Here is a 19,724-nt window from a genome sequence, read left to right on the forward strand (position 1 = left end):
TGACAACAATAAATAGAGTTTGGAATCCGAATACATTGCAGCCACAGATGTTAACATACCCAACTTCCTCAACCATTCCTCCCTAGGCATGGTTTCCAGACCCTTTATCGTCTTCATCACAATTCTCTGCACATCTACTTGGGAATACAGTGGTATCTCGGGTTACATACGCTGCAGGTTACATACGCTTCAGGTTACATACTCCGCTAACCCAGAAATAACGCTTCAGGTAAAGAACTTTGCTTCAGGATGAGAACGGAAATTTTGCTCTGGTGGCAGAGCAGCAGCGGGAGGCCCCATTAGCTAAAGTGGTACCTCAGGTTAAGAACAGTTTCAGGTTAAGAACGGACCTCCAGAACGAATTAAGTACTTAACCCAAGGTACCACTGTATGATGTTTCAAGTTCTTTGAAGGTATATGTTAACACGGGAATACATGAAACCAGCTTTGTTGGTTGATCTCTATGCCCCAAGTGTCATAAGAACTCAGGGCCACGTTTTAAGTAAGAGATGCTCCAATGCTAGTTTCATGGGATTCAGCAGAATGGCAGGTAAAGGGGAACACTTTTGGTTTGTGACAAAGCATGTAGCAATTCCACCCATAGGCTACACAACCCAAATACCCTTGTAGAGCAGGGGTGTTTTAAGAAAGGCTCGCATTGCACACACAGGTAAGCTAAGCAACCCACGAACTTGTGAGTCTTAGAAACGTGGCAGAGCGCAGAGCTGGTGAGGCATGGGTGATGTTGCAAGCCCAATAGCAGGAGTAAGGTCCAGGTCTTCTGGAGATGTTCCAGGGGGTGTCTGGAAGGTGAATTTCTGCAGGAGACTTGTGAAGAAGAGGAAGAGCTCCATTTTGGCAAGAGTCTCACCTAAACATGCTCTCCGACCTATAAGGAAGCACAGGCAGCAGAGAAACTGGGTTTTGCAGTTGCTTAATAACCTCACAAATACTCTAAAGTGAACTAAAATGCAGCAAGAAAATAACAGCTCATGGTGCCCATCTTAAAATAATTATGAACTCTGAATACGACCCATCCTGCAATGCTGGAAACAGGGGGAGGGGTGGGGGAATCTTTTTTCAGCCTGTAGGCCACATTCTCTGGTGAGCAACATTCCTGTGGCAGCACACCAATGGTCACCAGATCTGGTGGCAGAAATGGCCACAGCAACTGATGTGATTCTTTCCTTTGCACAATAGGTTACATTCCAGGCATGTAAAAATCCCATTGACTAAGCACACACTGTGCAGGTATACACAAAAGGGGTGAAGTTACCTGCAGAGAAAGGCATGAAAGCATCTCTCTTTACGAATTGTCCATCAGAATTAAGAAAATGCTCAGGATAGAATTTATGTGGTTTCGCCCATTGAGATTCATCACGCAGCACAGAGGACAGCATTGGTATGATGTATGTCCCCTGCAAAAGCAAAGCAAGAGCTATTATAAAATAAAGTATATGCCTCTGGTACAATAAATATTGAGTGCAGGAGAAATGAGATTTGAATTCATTTGAGAAATGTCTTTAGTTTGAAAAACCTTAACACATAAACCACGATCTCCCACCAGAAATGGTTTTATTTTTCCAAACTTGTGCTCCTTCCCATTGAGATCTGTTTAATGGGTTGAAGCTGATGCTGAAGAGCTTGCTTACAGTGGAATCCTATAGAAGTTTGCACAATGTCACCCACAGTGAAGTGCATGGGGCTTACTCCCAGGAAAGCCTTAAAATATGTTGTAACTAGTAGGCAGTATTTCAATCAAACTGATCACCTTTGGAATGAAGTAACCATTGAGGGTAACATCGGTAGATGTGGCATGTGGCAGGTTGGTTGGGACGATATCAGCAAATCTCTGGATTTCATGGACTACGGCATCTGTATAAGGCATTTTTTTTCGGTGTTCAATCCTTGGCTGGGAGGATCCAACAACCTTTGCAATTTCTTCTTGGACCTTTACTGGAGGAAACAAAAAGAAAAGCATTCCTTTTTCTGCTAAGATAATCTGTTTGACTTTGGTCTCTTAAAATATTAATCTCCGCAGCATAGAACTGCCATAAACTGGTTCTCCAATTTCCTGGACTCATAAATTTAATCTCTAGAATTTGACAAAGGTATTTTTAAACAAGACAAACATTTTAGCCAATAACCTGATATATTGATGGAGAGAAATGCATCCAGGATGATTATAAAAATATCACTGCTGGGAATATCCTGAAGTGGTGTCTTTTACATATAAAGGTAGAAACAAAGTTTTCGGGATCCTACAGAGCCAGACAAATTTTGGAGAAAATATGGCAAAGAGTTAGCTGGAGAAAGAGCATTTGGAAGGAAAGCTGGAAGATTCAACACAGGTGGAGGCGAAGGAGAAATAAATAAGGAACAAGATGACTTTGGAAATTCTAACTTGGAATGTAAATAGGCTAAAGTAAAATTGAACATGTTGTAAAGAAATTAAACTTGGATGTTATAGGCCTCCAAGAAACACACATTGTGAAGAAACATAGAAGAATTTTGATAAATAAAAGACTGGGAAAGGAATTTGTAACTTCTGATATAACAAAAAAGAGAGGAGTTGTAATTTGTATAAAACCTGAGCTGGACCAAAACAATTATTCAAAGATGAAGCAGTTTAGAAGAAATGGGTAAATATTTAGAAGACAGCAGACTACGTAAGATACCAAAATGGTGGAATTGCAGCCAGCAATTTTACAGGAAAAATTATGGAAGGCACCTGGACCTGATGGACTTTGAGCAATATGTTATAAAAAAAATTACAAGATTACCTAATGCAACCTTTAAAAGATATTGTGAAAATAAAGGAGAGTTACCCAAATCCTGGAAGAGTATATACATAACTTTGATTCATAAGCAAAATAGAGATCCAAAGCTAGTTAAGAGCTATCAACCTATTTCGTTTTTGAATAACAATTATAAACTGTTTGCAGACATATTACCTAATGGGTTGAAAACTATATTAAAAGATCAGGCTGGATTTTTGCTGGGAAGACAAATGAAAGATAATAATAGAAACATAACTGATGTAATAGAATATTTAGTAGTGAGAAATGAAAAACGGGCAACTTTAATGTTTTTAGACTCCGAGAAAGCATTTGACGATGTCTCCGGGGACTTTTTATCTTTAAGGCTTTGGAATATATGGTTTGTAGATACACTTTTATAGAAGGAGTAAAGGCAATATATACTGGTCCAACTTTAAATAATGTATTGACTGAGAATTGTAAAATAACTAAAGGAAAGTGGGGTTGCCCACTGTCACATTTATTGTTTATAACAGTTTTAGAAGTTTTGGCACAAAGAATATGATGTAATCAAGAAAATAAAGGAATAAAATCAGGAAGACACTATATGAATATAACATATATTATAATAATAATAATAATAATAATAATAATAATAATAATAATAATTTAAAGCTTTTGCAGATAATGTGGTGATGTTTTTTGAGGAACCAATAAAGTCAATCCCAAAGGCACTAGAGGAGATGATTTATTTATTTATTAGAAAAAGTAGGTCTTAAAATTAATAAAGATAAAACCAAACTACTGGTGAAAAATATGAATGATGAGAGTAGAAATGAATTACAAAGTTTATCGAGCTTAAAGAGTGAAAAGAGGATTAAATATCTGGGTGTGTGGTTAAGAGCAAAGAATATAAATTTGTATAATTATTTAAAAACTTGGAAAGATATTAAAATAAATTTGTAAATATGGAGTAGAATGAAACTTTCATTACTGGGTAGAGTGTCAACCATTAAAATGAATGTGTTACCGAGGATATTATTTTTATTTATGCCTAGTATTATTATTATTATTATTATTATTATTTACTGAATTCATATTCAGCAATATGAATAATTCTGAATTCATATTCAAAGGTTCACAGATTAAATCAAAATATAGAACCATAAAATACATAATCAAAATAAAAACAACCCAATAACTGCCCCCCCCAAAACCACATTTTAAAATGTCATAGAATGTTTCAATCAATATGTTTAAAAAAACATGTTTAAAAAAACATGTTTGAGATGTTTAAAAAAACAGAAGCTTTTCATTTTGGAATTTTGGGATTGGAAATATCTAAACAGTATATAAATTTATTTATGTATTCAAGCACAGCTGCAAGAATGTAATTTGCCCCAAAATGGAAGGAAGAATATGTCCCGACAAGAGAAGAATGGATACAGAAGTTAATGGACTACACAGAAATGGAGAAATTACCTTGAGAATAATATATCAAGATAACCATTTTTTTTTAAAAAAAGAAAGGAATGGAAATGGCTTATTGAGTATTTACAAACAAACTGTAAACATACTAAGACATTGGCAGGATTAATGCAAAAACCTGCAGTTTCAATATATCTATGGGATATATACAGTATGGGAATATATATCTAAAATAATATGTTGAGATAATTTGGATTATGCAGGAAGATGAAACGAAATGTAAAGAACTACAGAAAGAGGGAGAAGGGAGTTCAGGTTGAAATGTTAAACTTATCATTTTAACATTTAATAGTTACATATAACTGGAATTAAGCTATCTTAGTATAATGGGAGCCTACTCAATGAAAAGCACTCACTCTGAATTTCAGGATATTTCATCATTAGTAACAGCCCCCAGCGCAGTGTGGTAGAAGTGGTCTCCATGCCAGCAGAAAATAAGTTGGCCACAACAGCTATTAAGTTTTTGTTGTGGAAATATGCATTCCTCTTGTTGTTCTTCTCCTCCTGGGTTGCAAAGAGTATGAACTGGTTAAAACTATTGGAGTGAGAAAATTTCATGTGCAAAGATAAAAATGAATACCTGACAGGAGCTGATGATCCAAAGTATCATTGCACATCACCCCAATCGCTGAGCAGTGAGAGATTCCAGGTTTTCCAGACTATGACATCATGATGAAAGAGGGCTTATTTAAAATAATAATAATAATAATAATAATAATAATAATAATAATAATAATAATAATAATAATAATTTATACCCCGCCCATCTGGCTGGGTTTCCCCAGCCACTCTGGACGGCTTCCAACAGAATGTTTAAATACAATAATCCATTAAAATACAATAATCTATTAAAATACAATAATCTATATATATATACAACCGGAGCCTAAGATGCAGCAGCTGTTGTTCTCCATCTACTAGCTAAAACAGGAGGTCGGGGAAGCTTGGCAATCCAGCTGCTTCTTCTCTGATGCTAATCATGGTGCTTAACTCCTTAGCCAACATCCTTTGTTTAGACCAGGGGTCTGCAACCTTTAAGACAAAAAGAGCCACTTGGACCCATTTCCGAAGGGGGGAAAAGAAACTGGGAGCCGCAAAAACATTGCGACATTTAAAACAAATATAACACTACATTTTATTTTAAAAAATCTGATTTAAATATAAAAAAATCCGATTTAAATTAAAAAAAAATTGATTTTTTTTTTAATCATTCATTTTTATCCACCCTGGGGACCACTACCAGGTCACAACCTGATCCAAGGTGGGTTGCAACAGCATACAAATATTTGATTTGTTGTTGTTTTAAAAAATGAGTCCTCAACTGCACACTTGTGTTAAATGTTTGTCCCATGTCTAATTGAAGACTGCTGGCTTTTACAATAATGTTAGTGTCTTTTACCCTTAATATTCCAGACCAGAGGCTATGCTCACCTCTTCCAACCTCCTCTCTTGCTAAATAAAGCACAGAATTGCACCAGAGAAGCCTGTGATGTTTGTGCTGACTTGCATACAGGTGGCTGTAGTAGTTCGTAGTGTTCAAACCTTTTTAGGGGAGTTCCCTGCCCCCTTAATGACAATGGCGATAGATTTTGCACATGAACACAGATCCAAGTTAGGACTCCTCTCTTCCACGCCAACAGGTGCTTTGTCAAGGCTCCCCTAACACACACTCAGGACAGAGGAAAAACTGCAACCTTTTGGGGCGTCATTTTCCTACCCATGTCTCTGTGAGAACCAGCCCTTTATTCTGCCTCCCGTAGTACATCCTCCCACTTCAAGAATTCATTTCCTTTGGACTTTCGGCCCATCTCCACCCCTATTACTCCTTGTCCTCACGAAGGAAGCATTTTCACAAGTTTTCTTTTTGGTGGGCTGTCCGTGCTTCCAAATGCCTGGAAGTCACGACAGGGGCTTCTCCCCCACCTAGTAAATTCTGCCTCTGCATAAGTTACGCAGGTTTGGTTTTCTTTACCAGCCCACCCCCCCACCCCCACCCCGGTCGAAGCAGAGCAATAAGTCATTTACCTCAGCAGGGGACAAGCTCAGCTCCAATAATGAAACCCTTCCAAGGAGTGGGGGGGGGTCGAAACTCGTGACAAGCAGGTAGGTGGTTGGAGAGCAGCATCGCAGGGGGAGGGGGGAAGGAAATGAGAGGGGGAGGGGGAGGAAGCGAGAGAAAGCTTTCCCAGTTTTTATGCAAGCCGGAGCCTGAAAAGTTGCCAGAGCGCGTGCGGCAAGGAGACTAAAGAAGTGCTATTGTGGGTCGAGTGACCTAGAACTGGGAGAAAAGAAAGCGCGGGAGAACAAGCTCCTCTTTCAGCCGCCGAGGAGGAATCCCCCAGATCTCCTCCAGCCACAGGCTGCCCAACCAAACCGGGGCAAAGAAAAGGCACCGCTCTTTGCGCCGCACGTTTGGAGAGGCCACTTTGGAGAGGCCACAGCTGGAGGGCGTGGCGCAGGCGGCCAACTTGCGCTCCCGCGCTCCGCCCGGCAGCCTAAGCAACACACCTGAGGAAGCAGCGGCAGAGGACTCCCCCTCCCCAGTCCCAGTCCCCCACCCCAAGGGACTCGTTGGGGGGTTGCAAAGCCCCCCGCCCGCGGCAGGCAGAGAGCTTGACAGCAGTTTCTGCCCAGCCAGCCCAGCTTTGCGCCCTGGAAGGCAGGGGCGACGCGACTAACCTTGCCTGGTGAGGTCCGGCGGCGGCTCCGCTCGGCGCTGCTGCGGAAGAACGCACAACTGCCTTTTTCTCCATGCAGCCTTTTTAAGCAGCCACGTCCCTGCTGTGCGTGCTTGGGCTCCTAGGCGCCTCCAAGCCCCCTCACGACACGTGCACCCATTGGCTCCTGAGACGCGGGTCCCGGGCAAGGGCGAGTCCCAGCCTTGCTCCAGGGCGGAGAGAGCGCGGTCTGAGGCTGCGAGCGGAACCAGGAGCGAAGGAGGCAGCGGCAGGGAAACAGGCGCTGCTTCCTCGACCATTTTTAAAAAGAGGGCTTCCCCCCTCACCCTCGCCCACCACCCGCCGCCCATGGCCCAGCCCACAGCTGCCTACCTCGTCGTAGCCTCGACGCAGCAGCCAGCAGCAGCTCCACACCAGCAGCAGCAGCCACACCTTCGGAGGGAAACTGCTGCTGTCTGCTGCTGTGCCTGCGCTGGCAGAAACAAGGCACGACGCATGAGCAGAGCAGCACAGCAGCAGCGCCCTCAGCCTCTGGAGGGCGGGCCACCGGCCAGCTGGAGGGCGGCCGCTGCCACTGGCCAGCTGGAAAAGTGGACAGGCGTATCCGCCCCGGAGCCGTGGCAAAGGTGTAAAAGAGCCGCATGCGGCTCTGGAGCCGCAGGTTGCAGACCCCCGGTTTAGACAAAGGAACTGGTGGCAGTATTTAATTGATAAGTATATGCCCCTGATCTCAAAAAGCAACTTGTCTGACTGATTCAATAATAGATTCCTCAATTTATAATTAAAGTGTTGTTTTCTTCTGACAAACTAGTTCTCAGTTGAACATCTCATAACATCTTTAATATATTTACTCGTAGTCTTCAATGTATTTACTCATAGTCTAAAATGAAAAAATTACACAGAAATACAGTGGACACTCGGGTTGCAAACGTGAACCGTGAGGGAGGCACATTCACAACCCGCAGTGTTCGCAATCCGCAGCGCCACATCTGTGCATGCGTGGGTCTCGGTTTGGCACTTCTGTGCATGCGCAAAGTGTGATTTAGTGATCTTGCGCATGTGCGAGCGCTGAAACCCAGAAGTAACCCATTCTGGAAGTCCGTGTTTGGTGCGGTGCGCAACCCGAAAACACGCAACCTGAAGCACCTGTAACCCGAGGTATGACAGTACCACATAGAGTGCTACCTCAGGTTACAGACGCTTCAGGTTACAGATGCTTCAGGTTGCAGTCTCTGCTAACCCAGAAATAGTACCTCAGGTTAAGAACTTTGCTTCAGGCAGGGGTGTTGCTGGGGGGGCGGTAGGGGCGGTACGCCCTGGTTGACAGGGGAGGGTGGGGGTGACAAGCGGTGTGTGTGGGGGGGGACAAGCTGCGGCCCCTCCTGCCACTTCCACGCACCGTCGCTCCCTCCGTCACCCTGGGAGCAGCAGCGCACGGCTGAGTGAGCACCCCGTCCGTGCAGCGCTGCTGCTCCCGGGGTGACCGGTGGTGCATGGGGAGTGGCAGGAGGGGCCGCCGTTTGTCACCCCCACGCGCCGCCGCTCGCTCTATCACCCATGGAGCAGCAGCACACGGTGTGTGCGGTGCTGCTGCTCCCGGGACAACGGAACTAATGGCGGCACGTGGGGGTGACAAGTGGCGGCCCCTCCCACCACTCCCACGCGCCGCCGCTCCCTCCGTCACCACGGGAGCAGCAGCGCATGGCCCGACGCAGGCGCGCTCCGTCGTTGGACCGCCGCTTCCGCGGCTCCCTTTTGAGCTGCAGAGGGAAAAGGCGTGCTTTTTTGCCGCCCCGGGTACCACGGAGCCTTACTCCGCCACTGGCTTCAGGATGAGAACAGAAATTGTTCAGCGGTGGTGGCAGTGCAGCAGCGGGAGACCCCATTAGCTAAAGTGGTACCTCAGATTAAGAACAGTTTCAGGTTAAGAACGGACCTCCAGAATGAATTAAGTTCTTAACCAGAGGTTGTTGTTGTTCAGTCGTTCAGTCGTGTCCGACTCTTCGTGACCCCATGGACCAGAGCATGCCAGGCACCCCTATCCTCCACTGCCTCCCACAGCTTGGCCAAACTCATGCCAGTCGCTTCGAGAACACTGTCCAACAATCTCATCCTCTGTCTAACCAGAGGTACCACTGTATCAATCTGGAACTGTTTCATTAAACTGAGATAGACAATGTGGTGTCCTTCATATTTTGAAGATTGCTATTCCCCTCAGCCACACTTTCCAACAGGAAGAGTAACACCGATAGAGTTGCTGGTTGTAATAGCTGCCTATCCCACTGGGAGTCGTAGGGGAGTAAGAAGAGGAAGGAGAAAGGGGAAGAATCTTAACTGTGGTGATTAAGAGGTAGGAGGATAAATACCTGGCCTATTGCCAAAGAGCAAATGCTTTCCTACTGCGGAATAGCCCGACTCACACAACCAGCACACTTAAAACTAATTAAGTCCTGGTCTGACTGCACTGGCTGCCAATTGAGGACAGAAGTACCTCAAGGACTACCTCTCCCCATATAAATAGACCCTGATCCTGCAATATTGCAATAATCATCTGAGGTCCTTCTTCATGTGACTCCTCCACAACAGCAATCCAGAGTGGCAACATGAGAATGGGCCTTTTCAGCACCAGCTCCCCATTATTAACAATTTTATGACTCTCCAATTGTTCTTCCAATTGTTCATTCAATAGTCCAAGTTCTTCCAATTGTTCATTCAATAGTTGCTGCACGGCACCAACAGGCAGTGGGGTGTTTTTCAGTATTTTCACCACACTGAGCACTTTTTCTAATTTTGATAGATGATATTTTTCAATCTTTACTCCCAGGCCCCACAGGTTCACCTTATTCAGCTCAAAAAGTCCAAATATAGCTCTTTAATTGTTGTTCTCATTAAGTGTCTAAAATAGCCTTTCTCTGTTTCAATAAGATGAGTTGTCAATGGTTCCGACAAATCTTAACAGTATAATAGCCCATAATTATTTGCATATTGTATCTTCTTTAAATCATACTCAGTGCCACATTCCACTCTCATTTCTAGTTGGTCATGCATCATTTTGGTTTAAAGAAAAAGGAAATAATTCTCTCTTTTTTTGCAATTTCTTCCAGTCATTTTCCAAACCTATGAGGTGAGGGGCTTTTTCTGCCCATTTGTTCATTTGAATTTGTTACCTAGAATCTCTTTTTCTAAATCCAATCTCTGCTACCTCCAATCATCTTTTAACATAATTCCATCAATCTCTTCGGGCTTCACAACAGCTCCTTTTACTTGTTTCATCCCTTGATACAGCAGTAAAGCTGTTTTCTCCCATTAAGGCAGGGATAAATTCAAGTCGTTTCCCACAGGTTCTATAGATTATTTCATCTGCAATTACATCTCTGATCAAATCTCTCCAAACTTTCTTCACATCTCATCTCTTAACTGTGTCAGCTGTTCATTAAGGCATTATCATGGTTTTTTTTAAAGAAGCAATGAAGGAGTTAGTGTTATTTTTGCCATGGTTTATTAGACTCTTCCCCCTCACACACTGGAGCATCTCCGTTATGCTGTCCTTATGATGCAGATAAAATTCACTTTTGTTTCCCATTCAGCATATCACGGGAAAGACAGGAAGAAAACAGTTTTACAGACACTGTAGCTTGATAGTAAAAAGCAAATTGAGGCCTATATATCAGCTAAAACTTTTGAAACTCATCAATAGTTAAAGTTTTTTGAAATAATTTCCAACCTGTTATTTAGAACTGTCATCAGCCAACCAGCTGTTTCCTTTTCTGGAAACAGAATCTCAAATTCATATTCATATTCAACAGAATCTCAAATTCATATTCATTTTCAATCTTAGTAATGGTCAAAAGAACTGAAGCCCTAATTTAAGGGTGATTGTGCAGTGAATGGGACAATGTTTTTTTCTTGCTCCAAGATTCCTCTCCACGCTCAAAGTTTCCTATCTCCTCTGGCGTGAAGAATGCCTACTTCTGGGCACATGAGGCATTATACCATCACACCTTGTATTCAAAGGGAGTCTGGCAACAATATTTATGACTTGATTACCTCTTATCACTGCATAATTATCTCTCTTGGCAGAACAATGGCTGATTACTGGAAAATATTAGGAAGCAAACCAGGTTGGTCCCTGACTACTACTTATGCATTCACTTGCAAACACAGATTGAAAATGTCAATGCTTATTCTGGGCCAATTTACAGGACTCCATTACCTCTTGCTGTTGGATAAGAAATGAGTCAATAAAGCTCCTCTGATCATTTTCATCCAGATCTCTGAGGTGTTTTATGAAGGTGGCATTTATGAAGGCAAACAGCTCATCTCTGTTTTGAATGACAGTCTTATAAGCCCCCAGAAGAAAACCAAGAGCAGGAAACATGTTATACAGCTGAAAGGATAAAAATGTGAAAAAAGAAAAAGAGACATTAGGAAAGCTCAGTACTGTACTCTCAGCTGAGTCTCTCGAAGCATGGCTGCCCAAATACAAAACAAAGCTTTTGGATGGCATTTGGAATGGGGGATGGGGTACCTCAGGGCAGTGTAATTTATGTGCAACCACGGGATAATAGGCTACAATGGTTCTCCTCTGGAGGTTCACCTTCAGAGAGGGAGATCTGCCCTTGGAGGCCCCTTCTGAGCCATCATGGAACCAACTATCACTTGTTCTTCTTTGTCCTTGGAGTCCCAATGGCAGTGAGACCAGAAAGGGTGTGTGCAAAGAGACTTTGGTATAGTTATGGGATGACTGTGCCGGGTGAGTTTTTTTAAAATATTTCGAATCCCCTCCAGGTTTCTCAAGATATCAATATTCTGTGTTTTGTATTGAATCCTGAACAATCTATATATATAAAATGCAAGCGTCTCTGCGTCCAGTCCGTGTGTCTCTGGGTTTGCGCTACTGCGCATGTGCCCCAGGGACACAGGGATTGGATGGAGAGACATCGGCCGGGGGCAGTTGAAGCGGGGCGGTTGAAGTGGAACCTCGGCGCTCCAGAGGCCAGGGGAGGCCGAGAGGGGAGGCCACGCTGCCACTCTCGCCGCTGCACCTTCCCGCGCTCGGCTCCATCACCAGCCGGGCTTCCCGCCGCCCACTTGGCCTCCAGGGGACTGCTTTAGCGGGAGGTCGGGGTGGTGGTGGTGGAGAGGCAAGAAGCGGTTTCTCCACTTTCGCGGAGAAGCCGCTGCTTGCCCGCCCCCCCCCCCGCCCCCTGCCAAAGCCTGCTTTAGCGGGACGTGGGGGGGTGGACATATTCTAGCGCCCGTTATTTTAACGGGCTGAAACCACTAGTATATAATAAACATACTGTCCTGCCCACTTTGCATACACTGTTAGGTATTACAATCAACTGTTTGTTTGTTTTAATTGGAAAAATAGATTACCGTGACTGAAGAGCTTCCGAAAAGCCGGATATTTTCATTGACCAACTTCAGAAGTCTTATGTATGTGGGATCTTCATAATCAAATCGTTTGTCTAGTAGTATGGCCACTATAATATTGGCAACAGCTGCATTCATAATTGTGGTGGTCTCAAACGGCTTTCCTATACAGAAATATGACAGTTAAACAAAAATATGGAGAGGGCATTGTTTTTAAGTCTGCTCTTTGCTGCCTTAAGTCCCCACTGGCAGCTTACCTATGTGTAGACCTCATTTATCAAAGAAACTGATTCTAATTGCTGCTGGATGTGGCCATAGCTGGGCTAAGAAATGCTTAAAAGAGCGTGGAAGTCACAGTAGCTATTGGAGTATAATTTACACACTACAGGAACAGACCAATTACGTCTCCACAGGGAACCCTGGGAATGGGTGCCACTGTGATCTAAACCACAGAGCCTAGGGTTTGCTGATCAGAAGGTCGGCGGTTCAAATCCCCATGATGGGGTGAGCTCCTGTTGTTCGGTCCCAGCTCCTGCCCGCCTAGAAGTTCAAAACCACTTCAAAGTGCAAGTAGATAAATGGGTACCGCTCCTGCGGGAAGGTAAATGGCATTTCCGTGTGCTGCTCTGGTTTGCCACAAATGGTATAGTCATGCTAGCCACATGACCTGGAAGCTGTGGGCGGACAAACGCTGGCTCCCTCTGCCTATAGAGCTAGATGAGCGCCGCAACCCCAGAGTCATCCGCTACTGGACCTGATGGTCAGGGGTACCTTTACCTTTTATGGGCTCATCCACACTTCCACTTCACACACGCTTTCCAGGCATGGTTGAAGAAGTTTTTTCTTTCCCCCATTCCTTTTGAAGGGGAAACCCACTCCTTAGCAGTAGATCAGAACTAATGGCAATCTGGGGAAATCCCAAATTGCTCCTGAGCTTGTTTTTTCCCAAGGGAAAGCAGCGGGAGAAGAGGAAGTGTGGATAACGCCCATGGAACACAACACTCTAGGCACATTTAAAGTGCTGTGCTTATGCAACGGTTTGACTTCACTTCCGGATGTACAATGGGATCTGTGCTTCTGGAAGTTAGGAATATGTAACACAATACTCTTGGCACCTTTAAACTACGGTAGTGTAGCTTTGCACCAGAGGAAAACACCAACACACCTTCATAAGATTCAAATTTCTTTATCAGGACACCGCATTCCTCAACAATTCTATCCTCTATGGTCCTCTTTCCCATTCCATAGTCCCGCAATGTGCTTAAAGCAAACCGTCGCATCACTTTCCAGTTTTCACCATTAGATAAACTTACACCTGAAGAGACGGGAAGAAACGTTTCATGTCTACATGGCCATTGAACAAAGAATCAATAAATTATGTTCTGCATTTCTTCCATGGAACTGAGAATGGATCCCAGCTATTCTCGCAGTCAGACTCAGACTTCTGAGCTTTGACAAAGTAGCTGGTAGATATGTCATAAGAACATGAGCTGAGACCAAATAGATAGATAGGATAGAGTAGAGAGTGGTTTGTACATGACAGTGGTCACAGCAGCACTAAGCTTGTTACTTTGCATTCCATGGGCAGACATTATGGCTCCTTCATGTTTCCTGTCTGTGTAGGCTGGGCCAGAAAATGGTCAGTCAGTTTCTGCTTGGTGTGTGGCATTACTTTTCCATGTGACTATTATTAACAATTCACATGTGACAACTTTTACATTCTCCTGTCCCATTCTACCCCAGTTCTACTATATGACTGCTGGGAAGAAGGTGGGAATGGGAAAGGTTTGCTTCAAATGGTCTCCATTCTTGTTTCTTCAGCAGAGTCGCACTGATCCACTGAAAGTCAAGACCAAAAAGAGCTGGCCTGGTCTATTTTTTTAACATTTTAACTTGATCTGCAGAAATCCACAGGTGACACTTTTTGTGACACATTCTCAGCCTAATGCCTGCAGATACTCTGACCATGTCAAAGGCACTGAGGTTGGTTGAAAAATTCACAAGGATTTTCCCCACAGGAAACAATGGATTTTGCTGACTTCATTGGCAAATGCTCATCTTATGAACCATTTCTTGGGAACAGATTGTGTTCACCTGGCGGGACCTGTGAGTGTTTGCAAGCATTACCAGTTCCAACAGAAAGGGAAGTGCCTCACCAAAGCCTTCTGAAAGCTCTTGAAATAATGCAAAGGTGGGCCTGTCTGCAAATGCGTCCGCCTGATTAACCAGAGCCTCCTTTACTGTCTCATATCCTGTCAACACCACAGTTTTCCGGGGTCCCATGTGGAAGCTTAAGACAGGGCCATACTGCTTTGACAACTGAAATTCAACAGAAGAAAAAGTGAGGAACAGAGTTCTGGCATACCCAAAGAATATATTAATGTAAATAATCTATGACAGAACCAAAACTGCATAAGCTTGCACATTTACCTAAGAGTAAAGGCTGTTTCATACATTCTACAGAATCTAGTAGCAAAGTCTGACTATTAGACTATTAAAAGTTTTTCTCAATAACTACTATTGAACTTGGTAGAAATTACTTCCATGTCATTGTGCCTTGGACCGAGCTGAAAACATATGACTTAAGAATTGTAATTTTATGGAATGAATTCCCTTTTTGTATCTTTGCAAATCACCATGCAAAACAGAATCCAAATAATATAATGATAAAGTAAAAGAGCATGGTCTATGCCACAATGTTCTTCAAGACATTTGCTACTAATAGCTGTAGTAGCAACAGTTGCTGGACTCATGATACAGCAGCTCAGCCCTTTCACCCAGTTCAGTAGACTTCACCATGGGAGCAGGGCCAGGGCGGGATAGAGTCCTCTCTAGTTAAATTGGATGGGATCAATTCAAAACTGTTTCCTTCAAGGATGTGGACAAGCTGCTTGGACAAGTGAAGCTGACCACCTGTCTCCTTCATCCATGCCTATCCTGGCTCATAAAAGCTTTGAGGGGTGGTGAATGCTTCCCTCTGTTAAGGAGCCTTCCCAGACCCACTGAAAGTGGTGGTTATAAAACTGCTTATTTTTTATTATTATTTTTATAGATTGCACCCAGCCAATATCAATATCCAACTAGTTGGATAGTTGATATCCAACTATCACATAGTCACAAATCTACCATTCTTGGGCAAGGTGATTGAGCGGGTGGTTGCTGGACACCTGAGGTTGCAGCTCATTTGGATCCCTTCCAGTTGGGATTCAGGCCTCATCATGGGACTGAAACTGCCTTGGTTGTGCTGGTCAATGATCACCAGCGGGCTAAGGACAAAGGTGAAAGCTGTTTCCTAGTTCTGCTGGATCTCTCAGTGGCCTTTGATACCATCGACCATGACATCCTTCTGGATCGTCTGGAGGGACTGGGAGTTGGGCAACCGTTACAGTGGTTTTGCTCCTTCCTGTTGGGGGATGATGATTCAGGCCCCTGGGCTCTCACTTGTGGGGTGCCTCAGGGTTCTGTCCTCTCCCTCACGCTTTTTAACATCTACATAAAGCCATTGGGTAGGATCATCAGGGGGTTTCGGCTGGGTTTTCATCAGTATGTGGATGATAACCAGCTCTACCTCTGTTTTAAAACAGAACCATTGAAGGTCCTGTGTGAGTGCCAGGAGGCGGTCGGAGTATAGATGGTGGCTGACAAATTGAGGTTGAATCCTGACAAGACAGAAGTACTGTTTTGGGGGGAAAGGGCGCTGGCAGATGTGGGGGACTCCCTTGTCCTGAATGGGGTAACTGTGCCGCCTGAAGGACCAGGTGCGCAGCCTGAGTCATTTTGGACTCACAGTTGTCCATGGTGGCGCAGGGCCATTCTTTGTACAGGGCAGCTGTCTATCAGCTCCATCTGGTACGCAGGATGAGACAGACCCTACCTGCCCGTGGACTGTCAATCAATCAATCAATAACAATTTATTCGACCGTCAGTCAGAACACAATCATCCATACAAATTTTAAAAACCTGAGACAACTCAGAGGGGTTTACACTAAAACATACAGTAAAAGTAAATTATACATAAAAACCCATATCGATACCATCGATTTTGACCTTACGCTGTTTAAGGGCCAAAAAAAGAAATTTGGCCACCTCAAAAGTTGTGGTGCCAGTAAAATTATTCAGCAAAAACGAAACCTGACATTCTCCATCTACCAGGCTAAGGTGGCCTAAGAGTGGAGCTATCAGTTTCTGTCTAAGAGCAACATAAAATGGGCAGGTCAGGAGAATGTGTTCGGTTGATTCAACCTTTCCCGAGGCACAGGGACAGACCCTCAGAGCATATGGGACTCCCTTATATCTTCCCAACAGGACCTCTGTTTCCAGGACGTTTAATCTTGCTGCTGTGAGGAGTCTGCGATATTCTACATATTGGATTTCCACCAGGTAAGGGGCTGGTGAATTCCGGAAGATCTGCTCCCCCAAAAACATCCCTGGTTTCACACAAGCAATGTCCTCTTGTCTTGCAATGTCCCTCAGTCTTTGAGAGATCACAGCTTTGGCATGAGAGAATGTCATGGACTCCAGAAAGAGCTGTGACAGTCCGCAAGTCTGCACTTCGTTTAAAATCTCTTTTTCCCACATAGATTGGAAATCATCCCTTAGTATCAGGGGTGCCATGCCTACCGGGTTAAAACAAAGTTTAAGCCATAACCAAAGCTTGGTCTTTAGGGCCACATATCGAAAGGCTTGCCAACCCACTTCTAATCTCATGACTGCACCCGCTACAGACGGGGGAATCCTGAGAATAGCTCTGAGAAATCGAGTTTGGACAGCTTCCAATCTAAGAAAGTCCCTGCGTGTTCCCAAAGATATGCCCGCCAACATAAGAGGGAGAACTTTCATTTGAAAGAGCCTCAAGGCAACTTTCACAGATTGGGCCTGGTTCTTAGCATATAAAGATCTGATCATCATGGCTGCTTTAGAGGCATTAGCAAATATATACTCTTTATGAGCTACAAAGGACCTATTTGATCGGATCACTTGGCCCAAATATTTAAAGCTGTTAACCTGTTCCAGTGTAACACCATTCATCGACCACGAGAGCAATTTTGGTCGAGCAGAGCAAACCATAACCTTAGTCTTAGCATAATTTAGTTGCAGCTCATGTTGTACACAGTATTCATGAAGTGCTACTAACATTCTCCTCAACCCAATCGGGGATCTAGCCAAAAGTGCGGCATCGTCTGCGTACAGGAGGACATTTAGAGGCCGGCCAGCTAATTTGGGAGGATGGTAAGCATTGTTGGCCATATGGGCCACCAATGAATTAAGATAAAAGTTGAACAGAGCAGGGGCCAAAAGGCAGCCCTGTCTTACTCCCCTGGAGGTGGCAATAGGGTTAGAAACTAAACCCTTGTTATCTATCCTGACTCTCAGGAAGGTGTTCGAGTGGAGATTAATTATCAGAAGGAGAAGACGACGATCAATTGTTGTAGCAGCCAGTTTTGTCCATAGCTTTTTCCTGGAAATCCGATCAAAGGCCTGTTTAAAGTCAATAAAGGCCACATGCAGGGTTTTAGGAGTTTTGTCTGCGTACTTTTCAGCTAGGTGGTTCAATATTAATATCTGGTCAGTTGTGGATCTTCCAGGGCGAAAACCTGCCTGTTCATCAGCAATAATATTGTTACTCTCCATCCAGTTTAAAAGCTTGGTTAGCAGGTATCTAGCATAGATCTTCCCGATGACATTTAACAGGCTAATCGGTCTAAAATTGCTTGGCTCTGTACGTGGTCCTTTCTTATGGATTAATACAATCAAGGCAGAGTTCCAGCTTGGAGGGAATTTTGTTGTGGTGTTTATATATGTAAAGAGGGCCGCTAAGGGTGGAATCCACCAATCTTTGTTAGCTTTAATGGCATCGATAGATATAAGATCGTCTCCAGGAGCCTTGCCCGTTTTAAATTGATCTATGAGGGTTTCAACTTCGGGGCAGGTGACTGGCTCCCAGTCCGGCAAAGGTTCCTGATTCACCATTTCATCACCTTCAGTATGGTCTGCGTATAGATCAAAGAAGTATTTTTCCCAGGTATCTGCAGGGATTTGTGGTTCAATCCTGGCTAATGGCCTGCCCAGGTAACCAGCAATTAGGTGCCAAAAAGCAGATTGGTTTTTATTTTCCGCTGCTACCAACAGTTTACTCCAATTATTCCTTTCAGCTGCGTGTTTCTTTTCTTTTAATAGGTTTTTATATTTCTTCCTAAGGATCAGGAGGTGGTTGTTAGGTACAGGGTCGTTTGATGCTCTATAAGCCAGGTATTCACTGTACAGGTATACACTCTATAAGCCAGGTATTCACTACTGCAACGCGCTCTACATGGGGCTACCTTTGAAGGTGACCTGGAAACTGCAACTAATCCAGAGTGCCGCAGCTAGACTGGTGACTGGGAGTGGCTGCTGAGACCATATAACACTGGCCCTGAAAGACCTACTTTGGCTATCAGTACATTTCTAAGAGCAATTCAAATTGTTGGTGCTGACCTGTAAAGCCCTAAACGGCCTCGGTCCAGTATACTTGATGGAACCAAGCAGAGGGTAGTGGCGCCTGCTCTGTGGAACACCCTCCCATCAGATGTCAAGGAAATAAACATCTATCTGACTTTTAGAAGACACCTGAAGGCAATCCTTTTTAGGTAAGTTTTTAATGTTTGATGTTTTATCGTGCTCTTAATCTGTTGGTAGCCGTCCAGAGTGGCCGGGGAACCCCAGCCAGATGGGCGGGGTATAAATAATAAATTATTATTAATTTATTATTATTATTCAGTTGCGGCAGCACAAATATTTGTTAGGTCATGTTCAGAAAACCAGAACAAAAAAGGCAGTTGTATGCATAAATGTGTTTATACCATTAATGACACCTCTCAAACCTAGTTTAGAAAGATAGGCTCAAGGAGGTGGCTGGGCTAGGCAAAGTTTGCATCGGAATTTTTGCATCCTTGAAAATGGAGGGAGAGTCAAACGTGATTTGACACCAGACACCCTGTTCAAATTTCATGTTATAAATTGCAACTAGGTCCTATGTCTATTTATTGGGAACAATAAGAGCAAGTTCTGTAGGACACAAAGGGGAGGGGAGATTTATAGGCTCTAAAATAACAAAATGTACTATTATTATTATTATTATTATTATTATTATTATTATTATTATTTCTACCCCACTCATCTGACTGGGCTGCCCCAGTTCCCTTTAGCCCTGCCATGGGAAGAACTGGAAGCTTTACCTTTAACATGGTTCTGTAAGGTCTCTTCAGATCCATGATGTGGAGATTCCCAATGAGAGGTAAAGGTCTTGGTCCTGGTGGAAGTTTTTGGGAGCTCTTGTTCCAGAAAGTGCCCAGTTTCAAAACAAAGGTAATCATAAGGATAAAGATAAACAATGCTGGAATCGGCTCCATCCAATCCATTTTGTTTCAGGAAGCAATGTTTTGGG

General features: G+C 43.7%; 1 protein-coding gene across 1 annotated transcript; it reads right to left on the bottom strand.

Moving 5' to 3' along the window:
- Positions 1-543: 543 nt before the first annotated feature.
- On the bottom strand, positions 544-19,713 carry LOC117043212 (cytochrome P450 2K6-like). Its single transcript, XM_033142677.1, has 9 exons — positions 19,516-19,713; positions 14,458-14,620; positions 13,467-13,616; positions 12,305-12,465; positions 11,139-11,312; positions 4,604-4,751; positions 1,772-1,956; positions 1,277-1,418; positions 544-889 (listed from the first exon to the last, which is right to left on the bottom strand). Exons 1-9 carry the CDS (start codon positions 19,696-19,698, stop codon positions 702-704), a joined length of 1,494 nt encoding a protein of 497 aa, XP_032998568.1. The 5' UTR covers positions 19,699-19,713; the 3' UTR covers positions 544-701.
- Positions 19,714-19,724: the final 11 nt, after the last annotated feature.

The sequence above is a fragment of the Lacerta agilis genome, chromosome 3 (assembly GCF_009819535.1).
Source record: "Lacerta agilis isolate rLacAgi1 chromosome 3, rLacAgi1.pri, whole genome shotgun sequence".
Classification (NCBI taxonomy): Eukaryota; Metazoa; Chordata; class Lepidosauria; order Squamata; family Lacertidae; genus Lacerta; species Lacerta agilis.